The sequence below is a fragment of the Leptinotarsa decemlineata genome, unplaced genomic scaffold, assembly GCF_025532065.1.
Source record: "Leptinotarsa decemlineata unplaced genomic scaffold, Ldec_3_MD MMD2_P_RNA_scaffold_2, whole genome shotgun sequence".
Taxonomy (NCBI): Eukaryota; Metazoa; Arthropoda; class Insecta; order Coleoptera; family Chrysomelidae; genus Leptinotarsa; species Leptinotarsa decemlineata.
Window position 1 is genome coordinate 13,516,489 of NW_027412529.1, and position 27,121 is coordinate 13,543,609.

At 34.9% G+C, this 27,121-nt stretch overlaps 2 protein-coding genes across 4 annotated transcripts in view; one reads left to right on the top strand and one right to left on the bottom strand.

The window, feature by feature from the left end:
- Myo31DF (Unconventional myosin ID) overlaps window positions 1-27,121 on the top strand; it is a 91,948-nt gene that overhangs the window by 34,353 nt on the left and 30,474 nt on the right. For both annotated transcript variants that reach the window (XM_074183914.1, XM_074183923.1), the window contains exon 2: window positions 8,240-8,346. In XM_074183914.1, coding sequence (XP_074040015.1) covers window positions 8,240-8,346 — 107 coding nt within the window. The remainder of the gene's footprint in view (window positions 1-8,239; window positions 8,347-27,121) is intronic.
- On the bottom strand, window positions 17,438-25,137 carry LOC141479857 (uncharacterized). 2 transcript variants are annotated; one of them, XM_074183896.1, is made up of 4 exons: window positions 23,835-25,137; window positions 23,288-23,401; window positions 18,298-22,582; window positions 17,438-18,222 (listed from the first exon to the last, which is right to left on the bottom strand). In XM_074183896.1, exons 3-4 carry the CDS (start codon window positions 22,334-22,336, stop codon window positions 18,116-18,118), a joined length of 4,146 nt encoding a protein of 1,381 aa, XP_074039997.1. In that variant the 5' UTR covers window positions 22,337-22,582; window positions 23,288-23,401; window positions 23,835-25,137; the 3' UTR covers window positions 17,438-18,115. The 2 variants fall into 2 exon arrangements, with proteins under 2 accessions (XP_074039997.1, XP_074039992.1); XM_074183891.1 differs by having other exon boundaries at window positions 18,298-23,401.

The window sequence follows — 27,121 nt, forward strand, 5'->3', positions numbered from 1 at the left end:
GTTATGAATCCTTTCCAAGAAAGAAAAGTTCTAGTGTGAATTTAATTTTTGGGTTATAGCTGTGGAATACTTAGAGTAATTGTTGTTTGTTTTTTGGATTTCAAGAGAAAATATTTGTGAGAGTCTCGTGGTTTGTCCTAGTATCACACGAAAAACAATGGCTTTGGTGAGTCATATTTTTTCAACACTGTCTTGAAATGAGAAATGAAACTTTTCTTTTTGTCATATAATTAGATGGACGTAATGAAGTTAAAACGTCAGGGAACACTAAATTGTTTTTCTATAATGTTATTGATCCGTGATCCAACCATTACAGTGTATAATATCATTTGCATTCATAAAGAAAACCATCACCTATATATCATTAGAGAAAAATGTTTTGAATATATAAACATCGAAGAGAAAATTATTTTAACTGTGAACACTTCAAATATCATTAAAATGTCACTATCATTTTGATATATACCATAAATACAGAAAGTTTGCCGTTGTCTCGCGATATAAAACATGATTCATAAATATTCTTGGATGTAGGCACTTGAGAAAATTTAAAAAATCTTCACTTACGTTAATTACCTGTCGTTTTGAACATTCCCTGTCTGTAATGATTCATACCAGACGGATAAAAGGATAAGAAATGTGGCGCTTCACTCATAAAACTGTTCCCTGTGACGCACCAATAAATTCAGGTTCAATGAAAAATTAATATATACGTACTACTGTTCCAGTAGTTTTTCGAATTTGATTTTTTCTTCTGGAATTCCGATATTGCCTCACTCAAAATATGCCGATTTCGAGGAAATAAACTATTATTTATTAGAAATTTCATCAATACGATTAAATAATTCGACCAATTTCATGTCACAATGGTTTTAGAAGAGAATTCACGTAAAATGTCAAGAGACGATCACTGAGGAAAGAGAACAATGAGGGGAATATTTCCTAAAATGTTTTTTTCACATATAGTCAGTGGGCATACTTAAAGACTGGCTATAAATCAAACGATTCGTTCTGGCCAGTCTCAACTCCTTACACTGTATGTTAATGGACTGACACCTATCAGAAAACAACTACTTCCCTGGCTAATAGCATAAAGGGCGTTGGATTGTATCCGACACGTGTCGGTGCAGAATTCTTCACTGAAGTTATTCCTGCATATGCTGTTGGCGATGCAACTGCCTTAATCGATTTTCAATTATTGGAACACACTTGCAGACGGTTTCGGGCTGTTTGGCCACTCGTCAGTGGAAGGTAGTGTCTATCATCAACATAAAGTCAATGATTTCCGATAATTGAAAATCTAATTACTTCAGAGTATTATTCCTCGAACTAGGCTGAAGCGGACAACAAACAACAGGTTTGTCATCGTCTCATCTGCCTGTGAACGAGTAACCAACCGCATTTCCAAAATTTGGCCAATTCCTTGTATGCAGAAAGAAAAATGTTCACATATAGTCAATGGGCATACTTGAAGACTGACTATGAACCAAATCATCTGGAGGAACAATTCGTTCAGGCCAGACTGGCTATAAACCAAGTCGTGGTATTAGCCAGGTGAGTAATTGTTTTCTGATAGATATCAGTCCTTTTACCTACAGTGTACGGAGTTGATACTGGCCTGAACGAATTGCTCCTTTAGATAATTTGGTTTATAGCCAGTCTTCAAGTATGCCCACCGACTATATGTGAAAAGTTTTCTTTCTATATACGAGGAATTGGGCAAATTTCGGATATGCGCTTGGTAACAAATCTGTTGTTTGTTGTCCACTTCAGCCTAGTTTGAGGAATGATACTCTGAAGGAATTCGATGTTGATGATAGACACTACCTTGCACTGACGAGTGGCCAAACATCCTGAAACCTGTCTGCGAGTGTTTTCCAATAATTGAAAATCGATTGCGGCAGTTGTATCGCCAACAGCATATGCAAGAATAACTTCAGTGAAGAATCTTGCACTTATACCTGTTGGATATAATCCAACGCCCTTCGCGGTATTAGCCAGAGGAGTAGTTGTTTTCTTATAGGTGTCAGTCTTTCAACCTACAGCGTAGGGAGTTGAGACTGGCCTGAACGAATTGTTCCTTTAGATGATTTTGATTTCTAAGATGATCAAGAACTGATGTCCAATATGAGAAGCATCTAATAAATGAAAACATTCAATAGGATTTGTCTGTCCGAGGGAATTTGGAATAAAATTATATAAACCTACCTCAATTTCTCTTCTGAAATATTTCTTTCTTCTTGGAAGCGATTTTTCTTGTCTATTCCTTCCAAATAGTCGGAAAGCACTGCAATTTCCCGTCTTTTCATAACACCCATTTCCTCTGGAGAATTCTATTATAGTGTTATAGTCTTCTGTTTTTGTGTTATCGAATTAGTTTTTGAGTCCTGAGGCCCCTTCGAGAGTATCTTATAGAGACTAGAACATACTTTAGGTTGTTCAACATTCTAGCATTGCCTCCTCCATGAGCCTCTCTTTGATTTTCAGTTAGGAGCCCTCTGGTCCCGTACACTCCTTTCCTTTGCAATTTTGATGGTTTTTCTAGATTGCTGTCTCATCGGTGCTACATTTTCATTCCAACAGCCACATTCCTGATTAGTCTTTAGCTATTATCCACTGTACGTAGTTGCACTAGCTTTCAGTAATCGTCTACAATTCTGAGCTACAGAATACTTAATTTCAGAAATCATGCGGTTTGAACAAGTTTACAGGTCAGCCATATATGTTTTCTGTGGTTTTGATAAGATTAAATTGTAAATTATCACATGAAAAAATAAATCCGAACGACGCGCGACGCTGGTCTTCCCCGATCGATTGCGACTTGGTCAAGGTCGCGCTCAGCTTCACTTGTGTATATATATATATATATATATCTCTTGAAAATTCTGGAATATTAATAATATGTTTTACTATCATAAAACATAATCTTGTGGACAAAGCTTGGGTAGTAAATACTTAAAAAAGTGCAATACATACCAAATGAAATAAAAATAAAAATGGTGCATGGGTACAAACTACGTTATAATGAATGATATAAAAGATATGTGTACAGGCTGATTCACGGTGGATGGCACATTAGACGTTTCTGGTGAATCAGACAACGGATCACTTTGAAAATTTAATGGAGGGCATATTCGGACATTCTCTAGCCAACTAAAATATTTTCGACAATGCGGTGTTGCCGCTTCTATTAGAAAGCAGTAGCAACTTTGATTTTTCAAATGGAACACTCTGTATATAATATTAATTTTGGAATCTCCAACAATTGCCCGACAACTTTTCTTGATATTTCCCTATACCTATCTGTTACCGTTTTCGAAATAAAAATTAATTTCAATTTTTTTCTTCGAAAATCATGACTTCTAAAAATGCCGATATCTTTCAGTTAAGAAGTACTATGATATCGAAATTTGGTTTGGAGTTAGGTGATACTTGGACACTTCCCACACGTCAGCCTAATCTCCGTTACTTCAATACAGGGTGGTAAAAAAATACAGTTTTTTCGTTTGCTTGAAAAAGTTGCTGAAATTTGATTATTTTAAATGGAACACCTTGTATATTATTGAAAATTCGGAAAGCTGCTGAAATTTGCTTTCTTTCTATGTATATCATACCTATACCTAACTAGTCAAGTTTCGGACTTATGAACATTTATTTGTGAAAATGTCCCTTCAGAATGGTATTTCCATTCGGTATTTGGTAAGCAGGCCATGATTACTATTTGACAGTAGCGTTGTGACATTCTCCTAATAATATCGACATTTTCGTCACTTCAGAAGTTGCAAATACCTTCAAAACGATGAAACAAAACTATTCAAACGAAGTTCTTATGAATTTGTTTATTATTTTTGGACAGTGTGACAAAATTATCAGCAGAACATGTAGAAAGTTCAATGAAATGTATCCGAATCTACCGCAAATGAACCTCAAGAAATTTATACGAATTCAGAACAATTTCAATGCATTTGGATCAACTTTAAATGCACCAAGAAACTTGCCTCGACCCGTAACTTTCGAAGACAACCAGATTAATGTCTTAGCATATTTTCACGCATTTCCCGAGTCATCGATAAGAAGTGCTGAAGAAGATTTGGGTATAAAATATTCATCGGTTCAAAGAATCTTGCGAAGACATAAAATGCATGATTATAAATTCACCAAAATTCAAGCAATGAAGCCTCAAGATCCTCAACAGAGAGTAGAATTTTGTGAAATGTTGTTGACACGCATTCAAGAAGATCCACTTTTTTTAAATAAAATTATTTGGACTGATGAATCGAAATTTTCGAGAGAAGGGATTTTCAATAGAAAAATTCGTCATTATTGGTCCAGTGAAAATCCTCACGTCACAAAAGAAGCCGGATTTCAAGAAAAATTTTGTTTTAATGTCTTCTGCATGTTGATGGACAACAAATTGAGGTACGTGATATACGAGGAGTCATTAACATCCAGAAGCTACCTGAATATTTTGGAGAATACTGTAGACAGTTTCGTGGATAATCTGCCACTCGAAGATTTTATCGAAACTGTTGGTACCAACTAGACGGAGCTCCTGCATATTGCACAAGAGAAGTGAGCGCAGAACTGGATAGACTATTTGACGATCGGTGGATGAGGCGCTTGGGACCATGGAATTGGCCATTAGATTTTTATTTGTGGGGAATGTTTGAAGAAAAAGTTTACAAAATACCCGTGCGTTCGAGAGATGAATTGTTAGAAAGGATTGCCCAAACATTTGAAGATTTGGATCCCAATGAAATCAGATCTGCCACCACGAAAGCAGTCAACACCCGCATTTTAAAGTGCTTGGAAGTGAACGGCCAGCGATTCGAACATATTTTGAAATATTCCATATGATTGTTTTACTTTTTTATAATTATTCATATCAATATTTCCAATTTCAAGTTTCTTGGTGCTTTTTTAAAGTTTATCCAAACATATTGAAATTATTCTGAATTCGTATAAATTTCTTGAGGTTCATTGGCGGTAGATTCGGATACATTTCATTGAACTTTCTACATGTTCTGCTGATAATTTTGTCACACTGTCCAAAAATAATAAACAAATTCATAAGAACTTCGTTTGAATAGTTTTGTTCCATCGTTTTGAAGGTATTTGCAACTTCTGAAGTGACGAAAATGTCGATATTATTAGGAGAATGTCACAACGCTACTGTCAAATAGTAATCATGGCCTGCTTACCAAATACCGAATGGAAATACCATTCTGAAGGGACATTTTCACAAATAAATGTTCATAAGTCTGAAACTTGACTAGTTAGGTATAAGTATGATATACATAGAAAGAAAGCAAATTTTAGCAGCTTTCCGAATTTTCAATAATATACAGGGTGTTCCATTTAAAATAATCAAATTTCAGCAACTTTTTCAAGCAAACGAAAAAACTGTATTTTTTACCACCCTGTATTGAAGTAACGGAGATTAGGCTGACGTGTGGGAAGTGTCCAAGTATCACTTAACTCCAAACCAAATTTCGATATCATAGTACTTCTTAACTAAAAGATATCGGCATTTTTAGAAGTCATGATTTTCGAAGAAAAAAATTGAAATTAATTTTTATTTCGAAAACGGTAACAGATAGGTATAGGGAAATATCAAGAAAAGTTGTCGGGCAATTGTTGGAGATTCCAAAAATAATATTATATACAGAGTGTTCCATTTGAAAAATCAAAGTTGCTACTGCTTTCTAATAGAAGCGGCAACACCGCATTGTCGAAAATATTTTAGTTGGCTAGAGAATGTCCGAATATGCCCTCCATTAAATTTTCAAAGTGATCCGTTGTCTGGTTCACCAGAAACGTCTAATGTGCCATCCACCGTGAATCAGCCTGTATAAAAAAGAGTAAAAGTCAAGTTTATAAAATAGTAGACATAAAAAGTAACAACTTAGTAGCTCGTTATTAAATGAAGGTAAAAAATTTGAGTAAGTCAGTCAAAAACTATCGTTAAAATATTCATCCAAAGTATAATAGGGTCTATCAGATAGAAATTGTTTGACTAACACCCTGAATTGGAAGTCATTTATATTGGCAGATATTATGTTCATAGGCAAATGATTGTACATTTTTCCACCGTTGTAAAATATGGAGTTTCTGGTGATGTTTTTATTTGGTACAGTGAGTTTCAGAGTGTGTCTGCTATTTCGGGTGCTATAATGCTAAGAAGATGCAGCAAAATTTAATTTATGCTTATTTATTAAACACACACAATCCAGTGTAAATAATGCAGTTACCGTTAGAATATAATGTTTTTTGAAGAAGGTTCTACAGGAGTCTCTTGGTTTAAGGTTTCTTATATACCTTATTGTCCTTTTCAGTAAAATTAGTGGACTTTTGAATAAAGTTGGACTGCATGCTCCCCAAAACGGTATTCCGTAGCGTAAGTGAGAATCTATGAGTGCATAGTATACCATCTTTGCAGTGCTGAACTCCAATTCTTTATAAATCACTCTAAACGCATAACAGCCAGAGGAAACTTTTCTATGATCCACATGATCCAAAAATTTTAAATTCTGGTCAATGAACACTCCTAGAAATTTAGTGTTATTTTTAGATTCCAGTCTTCAAAAAGAAGTTCGTTGATTGAGCATCTAAATGATATTAAATTTGTTTTAGTTAAGTTAAAAGATTAAATGTTTGAATCACACAAATCTTTAACTTTTTTCAAGTCGGCTGAGATTATTTTGTGCAACTCATAAGTGTTTTTATTATTCCATCTGCAAATAAGGTAAACTTCGCTGCATCTGTTCGAGAATTGTTTCGTCGGCTTCCAGACTTCCATCGAGTTATATCAGTCTGTCTTGTCTGTTAAAATATGTTTTTCCGTTAACCAGCTGTCGCCTCCCTATGAACGACAGCTCTCAAAAGTCGAAAATTGTGCGAGCTAAGGACTAACGAGGTCTTACCTTTCATCGTGTGACTCCTAACTCGGGTTGGACGATGGGAAGTGAAAATCGATCGTTTGGCCTTGCGGTTCGAACCACCGATTCACACAGCGGTTGATTGAGTGAGTGCGGCAAACCACCCAAACAACCCACAAGGCTATCGTCCCATTACCACGACGAAGGGGAGTCAGTCTAGTTTGGAAAGTGCAGTGAGAATTCAGCTAACAAGAGGATAGACATTTGCGCATTACTGTGAAGTTTTTTCATTGTAGTAGTGGAACAGTGTAATAAAGTTGCGTTAAATAGTACAGTGTGGTTAATTATTGCCTTACACACCTGTAAAAACGTAACAATATGGTGGACGGATATTGCGAAATGATTTCCCCGTAACGCAGGTGCTTCCAGGAACCTTGACTTTTTCTCATAGTTCCCAACTATAACTTCACATGTGGGAAGACGTGACATGTTTGCCACTCACTATTCGGTTAATAGTCAAAATCGACTCCGTGCTCTGTTTTTCTTTCTACTTCGATAATTCACTAACCAGAAATTCCTTCAATTATTTTCAGAACAGTCATACCAGATGTTAGTGGTCGACTTTTTTCACTTCCGACATTCTGTAGAACACTTGTTGCTATTGGAGTGTGAAACCGAACGAATTTAAAAGTTTAATTCGATAATTAGACCACAATCGTGCGGTCTCTTTATTGTAATTATTTATACGGATTGTTGCACTGGCAAATTGAGAATTGATCATGTTTAAACGAATCTGATATATTTGTTTAGATAAGGTAGACGATTTTGATTTGAACGCTATTGGAAGAAAAGTACATACATCATTTTTTTTTCGAAACGAAATGCCAACAATAGATTCAATTTTAAAAGTTGTAAACTGATTCTGATCTATCAAATTTCATTTCACAAATTATTAAAAAAAAGTTTCAAAAAAAAATGTTATTAACACTATGCAGAAAATTAAAGAGAATGTAAATTTTTCCAAGCTAAAAATGCTCAAACTTCTGCACATTGATTCGACATGTCTGTTGTATTCTTCAGAATCGAACTTGAAATCAAATTCGAAGAAAGAAGGTATATTTCTTTTCAGCGAAGTCTAACAAAATTTTTATCCTCCTATTCGATTTTCCCATCATGTAACATTTATTCGTTTATTTGAAAATAACATTGTATTGAGTTTCATATCAGTAAAAATCAATTGAAATAATTCCTACGCAAATCGGCGAAACATTCATAACTTTTCCTCAATTGATTTTCACTCTTCATGAAATCATCCTTTCTGTCAGATGCTAATTTAAACTTGAGTTTTCTCTTTCTTGTAGGTTTCAAAATGGGCACATTTACACGTACATCGGCGAGGTATGTGTTTCCGTCAATCCATACAGAACCATGAACATTTATGGGCAAAGTTTCGTACAACAATACAAAGGTAAGTGAAGTGCTTTTTCCGGTTTTTCTTTCTACATAAAATTACTTCGTCGCATAGAACACGAATATCTTTCGAATGGAACTGAAATCTTACTGGAATAGTGACCTTACATTCGAAAGTATATAGAAAAACTAATCAATTGCGAATTCAGTTTCTTATAATTTTAAATTTCCAACTATTAATAATTTCAATAAGTTAATATTTTTTTCTGTCTACCTACAGGAAGTGAGTAACTTGAGAAAACTCATTCAGAAACAAATGATATGAAGGCAGGTGTGCAACCAGGTTCAGTTCTGGGACTCAAACGCTTTCTATTGAAAATGAATCACTTGGCTACTGATACATTCACACGAAAACATCTGTAATGATTTCTTATCCTTCATAATAAAAAGACACGTTCAATACGTATAATTAACTGTAACGTTTTGTATAATAATAATATTTAATGTGTTAAATAAGACGCATACACTTCAGTTACATTTTATTGAATGACTGGGAATTGACCTCGAATTCTGAAAAACTGTCCAACATAAGAAAAACAAGAAAAGAAAATAACATTCAGTTTTTTCATACATTGCTCACCAGTGGCAGGTGGTATTCGAATTTACCACAATCAACTACCACAAATTCACATGGGAGATATTTCAACAGAACAAAATGAAAGGCCCCAGAATTGATCCCTGAGAATTAAAATAGCTAATGAAATATTTTTGTGATAGGGTTGTGGTATATATCACGTAGTGATGAAGTTTTCTCAGTAGTAGAACATCGTGATGCAGATAGTGGATGATCACTAAAATTTCCAGAAACTCAGGAACTATATTGATTTCATACAGTGCGAACGTAAATAGCCTCTCTCTTCCTTTTAACTTTCGAACGGGCCAAGATATCAGAATTGGACTAAATTTTTGTAAAAAGGAATCTTTTTCAGTCCTTTTTGATGAAAAAGCCAACAGTGTGATATCACTTGCCTCAGAGAGAGCGCTATCACCTTTTTTTCGAATTGAAAGGGGAGGGGGGGTTTGTGGCACATAGTATGAAAGGTATTTCAATTCTCTGCCCAAAAAAGAACGATTGGGAGGTCGTCAAGAAGGTTATCACAGCACTGGCAGTTGAATGGGCTATCAAGTCGTTTCAGCTCTTCTTCAAAATGGACTAAAAATAAAAGTTTACAGAGCTAGTCTGGCATGGAACTATATACCACTCAGTTGGTTGGAAAGACCCACACCCTAAATCGGTACGACCAATCAGGTTTACATCCTTCCTGTTGAAAGGACTTGAGAGGATACTGGACGGACACATCAGGAGGGTGACATTATATGCATCACCCCTGAATAACCACCGGTATGCTTATCAAACCGGCAAATCGACAGATTTAGCATTAAACAAATTTGTAGAGAAAATTTCCCAATCCCTTGAAAACAAGGAGATTGCGATTGCTGTATTTCTCGATATTGAAGGAGGATTTAACAATGCACTACCTAAATCTATAGTATCATCTTCTAGGAAAGGTATAGAAAGGCTAGGAAAGGTATAGAATCGACCATAACTGGCTAGATCTATGCCATGCTGGTAAACAGAACTGCAACTACGACTCTTCGAAGCGAGGCCATTAGGTTCAGGGTCACCAGAAGGTGCCCTCAAGGTGGGGTACTATCTCCACTTCTGTGGTCGCTCCTGATGGATAGTCTGCTTGATACCTTCGACAGAATAAAAGTAGATCTGCAAGCTTATGAACATGACCTTGTCATCTTGGCAAGGTCCACGTCGTGAAGGGTAGCTTGTAATATCCTCCAAAGCACGATGGACGTTGTTCACAGTTGGTGCCTGAGGGGGCACACGTCTGTCAACCCCAGCAAAACTGTGATAATCCCCTTCACCAGGAGAAGAAAATTGGTGAGGTCATCCCATTTGGAATGTATGTGAAATATCTTGGCATTGTCCTTGATAAAAAAACTCACCTGGAACGCTTACTTGGAAAACGTTTTATACAAAGCCAGACTGTCCCTATGGACATGTCGAAGGATTTGTTGTAAAACTTGGGGTTTAGGTCCCAAACAAATCCACTGGATTCATGTGATGATTGTCAGACCAATGATCACTTATGGTGCAATTGCCTGTTGGCCGAAGGCTTTACAGAAAACGGCCCAGGCGAAGCTCCCTGGCTTACAGAGACAGGCTTGCCTGGCCATCAGTGGTGCCATCATTACCACACCGTCAACGGTCATGGAGATCCTTCTAGATCTACCTCCTCTCCACATTTTTCTGGAGAAAGAGGCTGCGTATAGACTTGTGCACATTACCAAATCAATTTAATGCAGAGTGCAACAGACTGTTAATTGACACTGGAAGTCACAGCATTCTGGAAATGACCTCTGACTTTATGCCTCCAACTGACAACTACGAACAGCTTTATAAAGTACTGTTCCCGAGTAGAGAGGACTGGATCCTCCGGGAGAAGGAAATATTGAGAGCAGATAGTTGTTGGTTCACAGATGGATCAAAAACACCTTCCGGTTCTGGTGCAGGTGTTTTCAATCGCAGATCCAGGACAGAGATATCAACCTGCCTAGGAACCTATGCGACTGTATTCAAGCAGAAATTTACGCTATGGAACTGTGTGCGGAGAGATTGGAAGAATCCAGCCGCATACACAAGTCAATAAAAATTTTCTCGGACAGTCAAGCGGTGTTAAAAGCTCTTGGCTCCTACCGAGCAAAGTCTAAATTAGTAGCAAATTACCAAAAACGACTCTCCTCGATAGGAAGACGTAACAGATTGTCTTTGGTCTGGATTCCTGGCCATACTGGCCTGGAAGGCAATGAGGCTACTGACTCCCTTGCAAAGGAGGGTGCTGCAAGCAGCTTCATCGGACCAGAACCTGTCATTGGCATCGCGTTAGGCTTTGCCAAACAAAGATTGAACAGCTGGATGGCAAGCAGATTAATAGATTTCTGACAGGATTGGCTCACTACAAGGCGTTTATTCACCCTTCGAAGCTTGATACCAAACAGTTGTTGGACAACAGTAGTGAACTACGATGTCTAACAGGCCTTCTTACATGTCACGGTCATTTGAATCATCATATGCAGAGACTCAGACTGTCGGAAGATAGTGTGAGTCGCCTTTGTTTGGAAAATGATGAAACAGCAGAGCACATTCTTTGTGTCTGCCCCGCAGGGGACCGAATCAGGTTTTTAGAGTTCGGCAGAGCCGTACTCTTACCGTCTGATCTGAAAGACCACTCAGCATACAAACTAATCGGCTTCGTTAAGAATATGGGTTTATTTGGTCGAGTGTGAATAGATGTGAGCCACAATAAATCCTTGCGGGTTGCGGTGGAGGGTCGAATAGACCTACTCACTTTGGACCTAAGCTAACCCTAACCTTAATCTCATTTTGCTTTCAATAGATGTGTTCATACTGTGTATGTCTCTCTTGTTTAGTCCCCTAACTATCGAAAATACGTTTTTTTGGCCCATCTTCAACTTTGTCACCAAAATGTTGAACCAGCTGTATAGTCACGGTTTGTAACAGTATCTGCAAAATAATATTTCAGTTATGAAATAAAGCATGAGTCATTGTTTAATACGAACTTTCAGAGTGCAACTTTATGAATATCATGTATTTGTCAGCTTAGTCATTTATCTCTATTTGAACGTCTGATGTCTAATCGTGTTTTATAAAAAAATATGTAAACATTGAACGAATATTGCTTCAAAATTACTGTTGCATGAGCTTCACCATAACACAAAATGGAAACGTTATTATATTAGCAAATTCAGTTTAATAACTTGATTACTCACTTCGTATCTAATCTTATCTTTGTATGAGTTTTTCAACATTTAATCTGCCAATAAATGATTTATATTTGATGTTATTCCTAAATAAAATTCTGTGACAAAATTATACGTTCTTGGTATTTATTTTCCATTCATGTAATTAAAATGAAACATAAAATGATTGTATACAGCGTCGTCGTCATGAAACTTTATTACAGACATGAAAAGATCCCTTGTAAATAACTCAAGTTTTACCGGAATGTATACCTTTGATGTCAAATAATTCCGCGAGATCAATAAGCGGGTAATGATACTTCCAATGAAGGAAATCATCATTAAAGAGCAAATTAGATTCGATTCCAAGAAACAATTATTAGTTTCGGTCCTATTATTCTAAAGCAGCATATAGTCAATTCATAAACTTGGCTGAAAATAATATTTAATCTGACAGCTCGACTTTCTGGTCTTTCATACACAGTAAAAAAGGTCATTCGCGTATACCGGATATAATGAAACTTGATGAGGTATTTGATAAACCTGGGGATATTGTCAATGGATTCGCCAAGTACTTCAGAAGAGTATACCTACTTGGTTTCGGACGAGAATATGCTTCGTGAAAATTCTCATGATTCTGATTTAGATACATTGAACATCCCTGCCTTCTCTACAATCTATATTATTAATGCTTCAAAAAAATTAAGAAATAAACTCACTGCAGGCGTTGACAATGTTCCTAGTCTTGTGATAAAGGACTGTATCGAGTGGCATATTCGACTTAATTTAATCAACGTGTGCCTTTCCTGAGCAGTGGAAAACGGCTCGAATTTGTCCGATATTAAATAAAGGCGACTCTAGCGATATCACAAACTACGGGGTAATTTCAATTTTATGTAACTTTTCTAAACTCTTCGAGATATGTGTGCAAAATGTTATGTACTTCCATATTCAAAAAGTTATTTCTCCTACTCAGCATGGTTTCGTACAATAAAGGTCATGTATGACAAATCTTGCATGTTTAAATCAATACCTCTGGTCGTTCCTGGACAAGCAAAAATAAGTCGATGTTGTTTATTTACACATTCAAAAAGCCTTCGATCAAATAGACCATTACGTTCTTCTCAGCAAATTGACGAAATTGGGACTGCTTACTCTAATTGACTCATATCTAGTTAACAGAAAACAATTCGTCGAATATGAATCTTTCAAATCGGCCCAGTACGTAGTTACATCTGGCATACCACATGGTTCTAATCTTGGACCTCTTTCATTTTTAATTTTCATTAATGACTTGGAAACCTCTTTGAATATTCCTAGTCTACTATTTGCAGACGACCTGAAACTATATTATAAAATCGACGACATTACTGACTGCCAACGTGTACAACATGAATTAGAAGTAATCAAACTTTGGTGTAATAATAATCGTCTACAACTGAACGTATCCAAATGTAAAATAATATCATTCACAAAAAAAAGCGAACTTTAATGTACGATTATTCAATCAACAAATCTACAATCAACCGCGTATACGAGATAAAAGATCTTGGTATAACATACGACAGACAGTAAACTAACATTTACAACACATATAAGGAATATGACTGCTGATGCAAATATGATGCTTGGATTCGTTTACCGAAATGGCAAGAAGTGTCACCTTAAAATTGCTATATTTTTTGCGTATGCCAAATCGAAGTTAGAGTATGGCTCTTTGTTATGGAATCCTGTTTACGACTACCAAAAAACATCAATTGAGAGCGTGCGAAGGAAGTTCCTAAAATACTTATGTCTAAAAGTTGATGGTCAATACCCCACGAGAGGCATCGATCATAACATATTGTTGACACGATTTGATATGACATCTTTGGAAAATAGGAGAGTATAAAATAAAATTCCTGCATAAATTACTCAACAATAATATTGACAGTACGGTTCTTTTACCCGAGATCAATTTCTTAGTACCAAGAAGTGAAGGTCGACACAATCTGAAATTCTATTGCGAAGCATCACGCACAAATATTATGCTACGTTCACCATTGAATTTTATGTGCAGTAGCTTCAATAAAATCTGTGAACACTGCGATATTCTTTTCGACTCTCTGAACGTCTTGGTATCTTGTAATAATAATACTATAATACTGTAAATAACTTTTGTGTCACTGTTACATTGCATGATTTGTAACTTTTTGTGTTATATACTCAATTTTTCATTCCTCTTTGAAATGCTACTTATACGAATATTTTTTATATACTTTGTTTTAGCATTTACTTTTATACATTTCTTTATTTCATTATTTTCAATGTTCATTCCATATATACTCTGTAATAATAACATTTCCTGTAACTGGGTACTCCTGTTGGAAATAAATCGCTTTTTTTTAAATCTTATAACGATCATTTTCATTTCAATGAGTTGTGGGTGAAGGAAGGAAAATATATCATCATCAGTATACTTTGGAACTAAAAGTTTTTTTTGTATTTTATATTTTGTAACCTCTCAAGATATATTGAGAAAGGAATAGTTGGAGCAGAAATGAATAGTTATTAGGCTGTTTCAGAAGTTTTGTCTGTTTTAATGAGTTCACTTCAAATTGTAATGTATCAGTGAATACTTATTCAATTTAATCAAAATAGCTAAAACACTAGAAAAAATAATCAAGCACAATTTCATCTCGAATAACCAGTATGGATTCAAAGAAGGGATTTCTACCCAGGATGCTATCTATTATTTTCTTCACATCCAAAATGGCAGAAAATCTAGAAAAGAGTAAACCAAGTCTATGTGTTTTTTAGATCTTGCTAAGGCCTTCAACACCGTGAACCACTCTCAACTATTGGCGACCATGCAAAATATGGGTTTCAGAGAAAACACATTCAATCGCATGGAGAGTTACCTTAACGACAGAGAGCAATACGTGAAAATCGATAAAGTCGTCAGTTAAAATGAGTTGTGAAATGCGGAGTACCGTGAGGAACAGTTTTGGGGCCAATTCTCTTTACAATATATATCAATTACATATTACGACACGATACTTGTGACAGCATTGTTTGCTTCGCTGATGATACAGTAGTATTGTAATGATAACTGGAATAACCTCAAAACTAAAGTAGAAGATGACATGAGTAAACTATTTGAATGCTTCGCGGATAAAATGCTATCGATTAATCACGAAAAAACATTATTTTTACCATTCTCGTGCTATGCCCACTCACTACCCCAATATGATATATTGATTATCGAAAAAAAAAAAAACAATTCGATCAACATAAAAAATCAAGTATTTAGGAATAGTGATAGATAGACACCTGAGATGGAACTACTATGTTAACCAAGTGACTAAAACATTGAGGAGCATACTTTATAGATTCAAGTACTTACGAAATATACTAGATACCTCGCGAATGAAAACCATTTATTAAGCAATTATAGAGTCTCGTCTTGCATATGGAATAGTTGGCTGGGGCGGAGTAGCAACATTATATTTGAAAACATTAGATGTATTACAGAAAAAAAATCTAAAAATCCTCCTCAGAAAACCAACACAATACTCATCGGAAACACTTTTCGAAGAATTAAAATTGCTCGACCTCAGACAACTTTACTTCATAGGAACTGTTGTGGAACAACACAAAAAAACCAACAAAACTGAACTATGTACCTAGATCACAAGCATAATACAAGACTTAATAGATGTATAGAAATTCTATCTGGTTTTGAAATGAAACATGTGACATCTTTTTTGAATGAAATAGTTGTCGGTGCAAATCTGGTTTTCAGAGGTAAGTGATTGTATAGCTGGTTTGCAAGATGAATATATATTCTCTGAACGATTGTTTTTGTTGAGCATTTCGTGTTCAGTTACGCATTGGTTTTAATTGATCCCTCGAATACATGAAATGCAATCATTTTCCTTACTTTAATACTTACCCAGAGAAGATAGGTTCATGATCATATTCCTTATATTTCTGTATATTTTTTCTTATGCTTCTTTAACCGCATACATTACTTAAGTGTTACTTGAATGCTGCAAAAATGTGTATATGTATACTAGTCAAATACACTATTCAATGTCACTGCTCCACTTTTTTTTTTTAATTATAACCGTAATAACCATACACGATGAAGGAACACCCACGCCCAGGCAAGGCCTTAGTAAATGTTTCTTTATCACTAAAATTATTTATATTACGTAATAATGTCATATTATTTTTTTCACCGAAGTAAGCGCTGGTCAGGCCCTATCCCCGAAGCCCCGATACTTTCGGCAGGCGCGCCAGCATTATCAACCAACGACCACTCCTCACACCATCGGGCAAGTGATCATTGGGTCCGAGAATTATGTGCACTGCGCAAGCGCAGTGAGCCAAGAATGACAGCCTTGTGCATCAGTCCGGCTAAGATTTCTGCCTTAGTGCGGCAGGCCGGTATGATTTTGAGATTCGAGAATAGAGAGGGCATCATTCCACCAAGGACTCTAATAATCAGAACAACTATCTTGACAGAGTGGTCTGGATAGAGTCTGCGGAGTTCGAAGAGAAAATCTCGGTATTTTATTCGTTTCTCCTCCTCTTTTCGGACGATAATAGTCTCGACAGGAGCTGAAAACTCCACAACAAATATCGTCTCACTCTGGTGGTCGAGAAGGAATACATCAGGCTTATTAGCTTGTAAGAGCCTGAGGGTGGGGAATGAATAGTTCCAATAAATTCGGCACTTTCCGTTCCCCATAACGGATTCAATATCCCCCGGACCGTAGGACAATACCGGTGTCTCGTCAATGCCGTAAGAGTGCTGTAGATGGTAATATAGCACTCTAAGGGCCGCGTTATGTCGATGAATATAGGCAGAGACCGCATATGCTGGACATGCTGATAGCTAGTGCATTGGGGTCTCAGGCGCCTCGCGGCAGGCTCTGCACTTCGTGTCAGGACCCTCTATACCCATCACGTGACTGCGGTAGACTAAGGTGTTGAAGACGCTATCCTGGCAAGCCATGATAAACCCCTCAGCTTCCGACTTCTGCCCACTCGACCTGAGGAAAGCAAAAGTCAGGCGCTTTGATGAGCCAAGGTCTCCAATGTTATTGGAGACATTGGCTTATCAAACCCAATGAGCGCTATTTGAATCGGTACATTTATTCCAACGTAACACATGTCGAATAATTTCGTCAGCATGAAAATTGTGTACTCGGGATTCGACAAAGTCGATAAAGGCCGTTTTTGCCTGGTACCTATCGACGAAGGTTTTACCGGTTATCGAAGTGCTTGAAAATATGGTAATTGTTGGCAGGAGGTGTGGGGATTAATAGACCGGGATCCCTCGCCCTTTTTCGTAAGTGATTACTAACAAGCTAATTTTTCGTCAGTAGCTTCATTTTGACGAGACGCCCAACATTAGCTAGTACAAAAATTTCGTAAGTGGTAGCTAACAGGGGTAATGAGGACATAATTTGTTGATTTAGTGGTTATCAAAAATTCATTACTAACTGGTTTTTTTATTTCTAATTCTCATAATAATGATCTAAATTAGCCGAATAAATATTTGTCCTACAAAATGCTAGGTTTGATCAAAGAGGTCCCATTTTTGCAACATGTACTATTTGCGAGGTCATGAAAAATAATTACTAACCAGCTGATTTTTTTTTGGTTGGTTAGTTAATTATTATATAATTTAACGCCCACATTGTCCTACACATTACGTGGTACATTTTTCTAGTCCTAGACTCCTAAGTTGTCCATACCACAGGACCATTTTTTTTATTAGTAACTGTAGGACAAAAGTATCACGTGATACATTAGTGTGTTTTTTATCTGAATAAAACAATGTCCTACAAAAAAACTGGTATGCATCCGTAGTCCTACAATAATCGTAATTTTCCTTTTTCCTATGTGCAACATGAGGTAAAGTGAAAATATATTTATTGAAATAAATCAACTTTATTATGTAACATACATGAAAAAGTAGATACTTTTATACCAAAAAGAAATTAATTTTCATCTGACTCATCAGAGAAACATTCATCCTCACTACTGGCATCACTCTCCTCATCTTCATCAGTATCTTCTTCATTCTGATCTTCCGTGGTATCTAAATCTGTAATAATATAAAAAAATTAATTAATGTCGCTGAAAAATTAAAAACCAAATTTCAATAATATTAATAGGGTACCTTGCAATTGAGAAGATAATTCTTCAAAGGATGGGCTTTGAGGACCATCAAACCAATAATACTCGTATTTACCATCAATTATTGTCCATCCATAATTTTCAGGTACTTTATCTGTGGGGCACCGCATGTGTGCATTACACCATACATTGCTGATGAATACTGTTCTTTTAATTTGTTGCAACAATTCTTGTTTTGTTGGTGGCAAACTGGAAGGATCATATCCAATAATATTTTTTTTTAATACTTTTTCACTTCCACTTTTTGATCTATAGCCTTTTTCAAATAGTTCATACCGTCCTCTGTTGATATCATTTTTGGTTTTTAATGAGTACACTCTACATACATACTCTTCAATAATTCGAACTATTTCATTTGACGTTGTTAATACTGTATGATCACTTCGTAGGAGTTGAATAAAAGCCTCTTGAAAATTTTTATTTTTCTTAAAAATACTGAAAGGTCTTTTTTTTCCTTTACGGAAAAAAGCGGGATTGTAATCATTTCCTGTAAAAATATGGCATATAGCAAATGAACACGATAATTGATCTCCAAGCTTGGCATAAATTTCATTTATGTTCAGGTACATTTTTTTTTTATTAGTGCTTAAATTAATTATTACTTGTATTTCATCTTTTAAATACTTGAAATTTGCCAACATTATTATTGGTATATCAGAATCTGTACAATGTATCTGCACACGATAGTTACGATTAAATTGACAAACATGGTACACAATTTTGGTGTCAGCTTCTTCATGATAACAAAAAAGATTATAATCAATAATTCTTTTTATTTTATTATCACTAGACACCTCATAAGTGTAACATTGATCATAATTAAGTTTAACAGTCTTCCCTTCAATCAAGGTAAAAAATTCATCTCTTGTCCAATCTTCAATTAAAAATTCGACAAATTTTTCTTTAAAGTTGCTACTCCTCAATAATTTGCAGAAATCCGCAGGACGATTATTGTCTCTACGTATTACGTCATACTGTGTATCCTCTTCACCTCTCAGATCATGTTCAAAATCTTTGATACTGGGTTTTTTGTACTTGTCAAATATAATATGTACTTCTTTTTTATTATATGTAAGTATTTTTAATATATGTTTCGAGATTTTACCATAATTGTTTGGAACGTTTTTCAGCGTATGTAATAAATAAAATCCATCAATTAAGTGAATGTCTGCTTCTGGAGGATTTTCAATTTCGGTTTGATATTCTAGTAATTCATTAATAATCACAGATTTAGGGGTCTTGCATATTGATCCATTAGTATGACAGAGTGAAAAAGGAACAGGAGCTAGAGGATAACTTAATGCTTTTTCTATATCAATTTTATTTTCTACTGATGCATAAAGTAAACGGCCAAAAACATCTCTTTGCATTTTAATTTCTTTGACTTTTTCATTAATTTTGACTTTTTTCGTATTCTTGTACTCAAAATTCATAATTTTATTTTTACTAATGGCTTTATCAAACCTATCTGGTGTTATCCGAGTCTCAGTAATGAAATTCTGATGCTGTTTTTCACCCTCTATTTCAACTGATGATAAAAATTGATATATTTCATCGCTAACGGACTGACCTTTCGATATATTGTAAAGATAATTTTTTGGCAGATCGAACGAGAAAGGGTCGGTGTACTGCTTTATTAGTTGCATTAATACTTCTAAGTTTTTCGTAGCTTTCTTAATGGATGACTCCTTTAAGTCTTTCGTTATGTCATCGGTGGATTTCATATTACAAAACTCCATCATTTTTGATATAACACTCGTACGCAGTGAATGAGTAATTGACCATTTTTGTCGTGCAGAAAACGAGTTTGTAACGTTAATAATTCCAGAAGCTTTAGAAGCAGCAGCAGCATTGATTGTTTGTTCAAGTGTTAAATCAATCGGTATTCTTGAAAATGGTTTAATTGTTCTGCGAATGCCCAAAAAACTTTTTTGACAATCGTCAAGCAATCCAGGATGTGTTGTTTCAATATTTTTCAATTTATCCCAATAAACAGACATATACCTTGCATAATTATGGTGGTTCATTGAAAAGAAAATATTGGTTATTTTCGGTAAAATGTATGTAAACAAATTAAAATCACCCGTACGAATACTGTATTCTAATTGAAGATAATATTCAACTAATCTGGTGTACATTAAATAAATTTGAGGTGTTTTACCATGTATTCCAAGTAAAGTTTCTTTTTTATATTGTTCATATTTTTCAAATAACTTTTTCAAATTCTCATTGGTTATTTGTGGGTCCTCATTTTCTTCTTTATTAAATATTTGTAAATACTCTTGGATATTTTCCAGGTTCTCATCATATTGCTGTAAAAACCGCTCCAAATGCAAAACCTGCAAAGCAAGGGAGAGTAGAGGATGAATCTTTCTACACCGATTAAAATGTTTTCCACTTAAAAAGGAATTGATAGAACCACTGGCTAAAATTTCGCTGTCTATAAGAATATTTGTTAAACCAGATCCACTTATAAATTTCCCGATTGCTTTCATGAATGATAACATTATATGGAAAGATCCAAAATTAATGAAAAGTTTTTGAAATTCGTCCTCGGCACTCTGTATCCGTAAAGCAATCTTAGCCATGGCTAAATCGTAAGTAACACTGAAGAAATTTTTCTGGCATTCCGAAGCGATTTGCAAACTTCTTCGCATTGTCTCTTTCACAACTGATGGATCCGTGGGTGAATCATTAATTTGCGTGAGATACTCCACCTTTTGAATTCTACTAGTATCTTTAAAAATTTTGGCATTATATCCTATCCACATTGGCGTGTCTGAAATTTGTAACTTATGGGAAAGTACCCACGCAAAGTATTTATGTTGAAATTTATCTACATTTTGTATATCTTCGGGTAACGATGAACTACTATGCCAAAATTCTGGACGACGTTGCTTCGTAGGCTGTAAATGTTCCAATGAGTCGTCCTCAAATGAACGTTTTCTACGACCAGACAAATCACGAACATTAATTGATAAATTCTGTTCAAATACTGTAGATGCATCGTTCCTTTCGATGATGTTCAACTCTTCTTCTGTTGGGATATTTTGATAAAGAATACCCACTGTATCATGCAGGGTATTTTTACCAGAGCTTGTTTCCACAAATCTATCGTAATTATCCCACGCTACTCCACATGACAATATAGGAGTGCGTAAAATGCCGGTAGGACATAACTGATTATTAGAAGTACAAGAGTATGCAGCAGACGTTTCTAATTCCAGTATAGTGGGATAGGTGATGCAGTAGCCTTGCCTACTTAATATCTCTACTACTTTTTTGCTTCCAGTAAGGCTCTTTACAGTCATACCCAATAAAATATGTTTTTTCGGTTTGATGTATCCTCTTGTAATGCTGTAGATAGAATCCTGTGAATAACAAGAAGATAATCTTCTAACTCGATCGCAGCTTTCTTTGCCAACGCCGCTCAAGGCAGTAGTCCAAAAAATATTTAACCACTTGGGAATATCGCACTCTCCTTTATTCAAGACTTCACTATCTATGAAATCTGGTAAAGGTTTTTTTTTTATTTTCATTATATTTTGGCGATATTTTACGGCGAAATCTTGAGCTTCTTGTTCAAATATGATCTCTTGGATTTCTTCGTCATCAATAGCTTCTATATCAACTTCAGAGGATATAAGAAATTGCTTATTTGAAATTTTAACTAATGTAATTTTATTCTTTAATGTTTTTAGAATGAAGTCCTTGAGAACATGAGTGCTGAAAATGGAAGCCTCTAAATCTGTATTTTCATATGTCTCTTTTAGAAATTCCGTATAGCAATCTTGGAGGTGAATTAGTGACAACACTCGACGATTTTCAATAATTTCTTTTTCAATATATAGAATTAATTGTTGTTTAGCAATTTTATGGCTGTCTCGTTTCTTAGACCAATTATCGGTAGAGGGTGGATTAACTTTTCTTTGATGTTTTGCAAAATAATTGACATTACAATTATTATGATATGCTAAAGACTGGTTGACAGAATTACTCTCTTCTTCAATTTTTTGCAACATCTCAATGTCATTCAATTCTGTAGCATAGCTTTTAATTTTTTTAAGAAAGGTATTTTATTTTTAATGTTACGGCAGTATATTTGCCGCCCTTTACGTTTGATGTTAATTTTCATGCAAAAAAAACATGAATTGGCTGATTCATCATTTTCAAAACTCTCAACATCTATCTCATCATGTGCATAGCTCTCTTCAACAGTATCCAGCGAATGTACAATGTTTTCTGTTTCTTCATTCTGTTCGATATCTCTGTAAATAATAACATGTGAAGCTATTATATTAGTAACGAAAAAATCAATAACCGAAAACATTTTTTTTGGAGCTTTGTCAGGGTGGCGACTTGAAATTAATTTCAAAATTCCCTGACTTTTCCTGACCAAAAATAAAATTCCAAAACCTACAAAAAATATTTATTATTCAAATATTCGTTAAAATTGCAAATTATTTTGAAAATAATTTTTGTATATTAGGATTTAACTCTTATACCCGAAACTGGGTAAAATTTTAGAATTATCAATGTTTGTCTACTTTCTTGCAAATTTCCAACTCTTTAAAAAGACCAATTTCTTTTGATTAAATATTTATAACTATTGAAAATACAACAATTAATATAATTATAATTAATAATCTGTTTGAAGTTATACTTCTTTTGTTTTTAAATTAACTATCCATACATTTAGTTTTTTTAATATTATTTATCACAAAATAGAACAGGTATAATTAAAAAATATTTAGAATTCTATAGAAATAATAAAAAATTAACTATAAATTTCCCTGACTGACATGGAAATTCCCTGACTTTTCCAGGTCAATCGCCACCCTGTTTATGTATAGGCGAAAATAATTAATAGTTAAAAAATATTTAAATGGCATAATTTTGTAATCTGTGAATTCACATGTACTCATTATAAGAATGAAAAATAACGTAAAAAAAAAAATATTCAACGAACTAACCGAGAGGAGCATGGCACTAAGTGTGGTTCTACGATTGGAGCAGACGTTAAAGAAGTCGAAGCGTCTGTAACTTCAGTACATTCAGCTGCAGACGATGTTACAGCTGGCTCAGTTCTGTATAAAAAAAATAAATAAAAAAATAATTCAAATTAGCATTTTATAAACAAACTGAACGATAAACCCTTCTTAAAAGCATATATATATATATATATATAATATTTCAAAATTTTTAGTAAAATATGTAAAGCACAATATACTTTGTAAGATTAATTAAGTACTGAATTTAAAAAAAAAAGTAACTATAATTTTATCATGCTTTTTATATAATTATGTGAAAACTTCTACTTAATAAATTAATTATCATATAAGGTAAAACACCCAGTAGCTGCTCAGCGATCAGTAACTGCTTACTCCATGTATTTGTATATCTATATTCATATATATAGATATACAAATACATGGAGTGAGCAGGTACTGATTCCTGAGCAACTGCTGGGTGCTTTACCTTATTTTGAAAATAAAATTAAAAAATATTCAATCGACTTACCGTTGATAACACAAATATTGAGATTTCACTCTGAATTCCTTATAACAAGAGGAATGATACCCGATTATGTCGTCATCCCAATTTTCCGGTAATACGACATTACTATATTTATGTTTATGATGCTTTCGAGCAGACAAAAAAGTTCGACAAGAAAGCAAAATTTCTTGAGAAAATTTCTTGATCTCTTCGCGTTTCTCTCGAAAGCGAGGGTTTTCACACAATACACTGCATACAAAACACTCCATTTTTGCTGAGCAATTACAAAAAATGTAAGTTATTTCAGAGCGTACAACACGTGGTCAACAGAAAAGAACAGCAAGGTTATAGTCGGCTTCAGCGTGGAGGAACTAAACACAGTAAGCAGCACTGCGCGCAGGCGCACTAATATAACTAAACTCCAATAGACAAATGTACAGAATGAATAGATTTTTATTGCTATGAATTTCAAATTCCGTTGGAGGATCGGCAAAATATACCATGCAATTTGTAGGACAATGTGGGCGTTGAATTATATAATTATTAACTAACCAACCAAAAAAAAAATCAGCTGGTTAGTAATTATTTTTCATGACTTCATAAATAGCACATGTTGCAAAGGTGGGACCTCGTTGATCAAACCTAGCATTTTGTAGGACAAATATTTTTTCGGCTAATTTAGATTATTATTATAAGAATTATAAATTAAAAAACCTGTTAGTAATAAATTTTTGATAACCACTAAATCAACAAATTATGTCCTCATTACCCCTGTTAGCTACCACAATCGAGTATTTTCGTAAAGAAAATTGTTGGGCGTCTCATTGAAACGAAGCTACTCACGAAGTTTCAACTTGATACTAATTATTTTTACATCTAGTATTTGTACTACAACCTAAGAGTGTCGGACTAGAAAAACGTTCCACGTAATGTGTAGGACAATGTGAGCGTTAAATTATATAATAATTAACTAACCAACCAAAAAAAAATCAGCTGGTTAGTAATTATTTTTCATGACCTCGCAAATAGTACATGTTGCAAAAATGGGACCTCTTTGATCAAACCTAGCATTTTGTAGGACAAATATTTATTCGGCTAATTTAGATCATTATTATGAGAATTAGAAATAAAAAAACCAGTTAGTAATGAATTTTTGATAACCACTAAATCAACAAATTATGTCCTCATTACCCCTGTTAGCTACCACTTACGAAATTTTTGTACTAGCTAATGTTGGGCGTCTCGTCAAAATGAAGCTACTGACGAAAAATTAGCTTGTTAGTAATCACTTACGAAAAAGGGCGAGGGATCCCGGTCTATAAGGTGAATGGCAGAACTTCGACGCTCAATTCGTTTAATTTTCGGACGGTGATTTGGGAAACGTGCGGAAGGGCGTTGTCGTGGAGCAAGATGGGTCCCATTCTGTTGACCAGTGCCGGCTGCTGCTGACCCAATTTTCAGTACATTTTGTTGATTTCCCCACAATAGGACTCTGCTGTGATGGTTTTGCACGGTTGCAGACAGTTACACTGACAATTTCTGTCTACCATTCAAATTGAGTAGCATCCACCTTTTGAACTTTTTGGCTTTTCCAATACGTTTTAAACCATCAAAAAGCGCATGTAAGCTGACACCCAGCGAGCGCTTCCGCCATCTCACGCACCGTTTGTGATGTGTCAGTCTCTACCAGGATCCTCAAATTATCGTCCTTCTTCGAGGCTAAAATCTCCGGCACAAATTTTCGCAAAACAACTTCAAACAGTGCGTTCATTAACACTATCCTTGCCAAATGCCTGGTTCAATTAGAATTCAAGTTGAAATTGACCGAAAATTGCTTAACGACATCATATAGGTAATGAGCTGAAAAAATGCTAAAAATGAAAAAGAAAAGATGAAAAAAATTAACAGCATCAATCTATAGAGTAAATATCACTGGAGTTTTATTCCAACACCAAACCGTTATTTTTAACACCTATAGTCCGTTCATAATTTGTTGATAGCTCACTGCAAGTTTGACCCTCATTAGAGAACTGAAATACAGAGAGGACAGCTAATATGATATAATAACAAAAACCAAACTAAAACTGGCAGTTTAAGATGTTTTCGACTAACCCACCTTGTATCTGAAGAAATACAATACAGCTATAAAACTTTTAATCCGATTATGTAGGTATTTTGAGTGGAAATGAGTGACCAGTGTCGTAGAGTATATGATTAAAACATTAGTTACTTTAAATAAATAAATATATTAATATTCTTAAACTGTAGGTACTGTAAACTGTATTTTTATTTTAAAAAAATTTCCTTATTTTATTCAAAAATAATAAGGTACTTGCAATTTGTAAAAGATACATTTATTTAATTAATACCTATTTTTAAATGATATAAACTACGATTACTTACAAAACTATTCAAATTCAAAATAAACAGGATCATCTTCGGAATCCGAGTCGTCTTGCAGGTTAATAATTAGCGGTTGTGTCTCTATAGTCGCATCAATTATATTGTCAAGATCCCACATTTTTTGTTCTTCTTCTATTGCATGTCTTACTGCATCTCGCCAATTTTGTTCTGTAATATGTTGTAAAGACTCATATAACAATTCACGTACAGCTTGTATTTTATATGACGTATTTTTTCTAGCCACATAGCTTTTCATTTGTGCCCAAATGAGTTCAATTGGATTTAATTCGTAGTGGTAGGGTGGAAGTCTAAGGACTGTGATGTTTCGTCTTTCCGCCATTTTGTCAACTACGTATTTCTTGAACTTAGATTTGTGTTGCCGGGCAATTTTTAAAAGTTCTGCTTTAACCATTCCATCTTCGTAAGGCAGGGCATTCCGCAGCCAGTCAATGATATCCTGTTTCTTCCACGCAGTCGTTGGAAGTCTTTCAACTCGTCGTGAATGATAAGGTGCATTATCGAATACTATAATTGAGTTTGGTGGTATATGTTCAATCATCTGCTCAAAATACTCTTCGAAAACATCAGCTGTCATCTCCTCGTGATAGTCTTTTGTGCTTTTGGATTCAAATTCCAACAAACCATGCTTAGCAAATCCTTTTTCACTGCCAATGTGAGAAACTATTAATCTACTGCCTTTACCAGAGGGTGGGGAAATACCAGTAGACCAACCTTCCATAAAGGCTTGCCTGGAGCTTGATATATTTTTATCTGTCCAAATTTTTGTGAGAGTATGACCTGCGTTTACCCACGTTTCGTCCTGATAGTAAATTGGCCTTCCTTCAGCCCGAAATTTTCGTATAGATCTTAGATACTTTCTTCTCCAACATATTATCTCTTCCTGGTCA

Bases quoted from the DNA above. Each gene is read 5' to 3' on its own strand.
- LOC141479857 (XM_074183896.1), bottom strand. From the start codon at position 22,336: ATGTTGCAAAAAATTGAAGAAGAGAGTAATTCTGTCAACCAGTCTTTA. The intron at 18,223-18,297 runs GTACCCTATTAA...ATATTATTACAG, and splicing joins ATTATCTTCTCAATTGCAAG to ATTTAGATACCACGGAAGAT.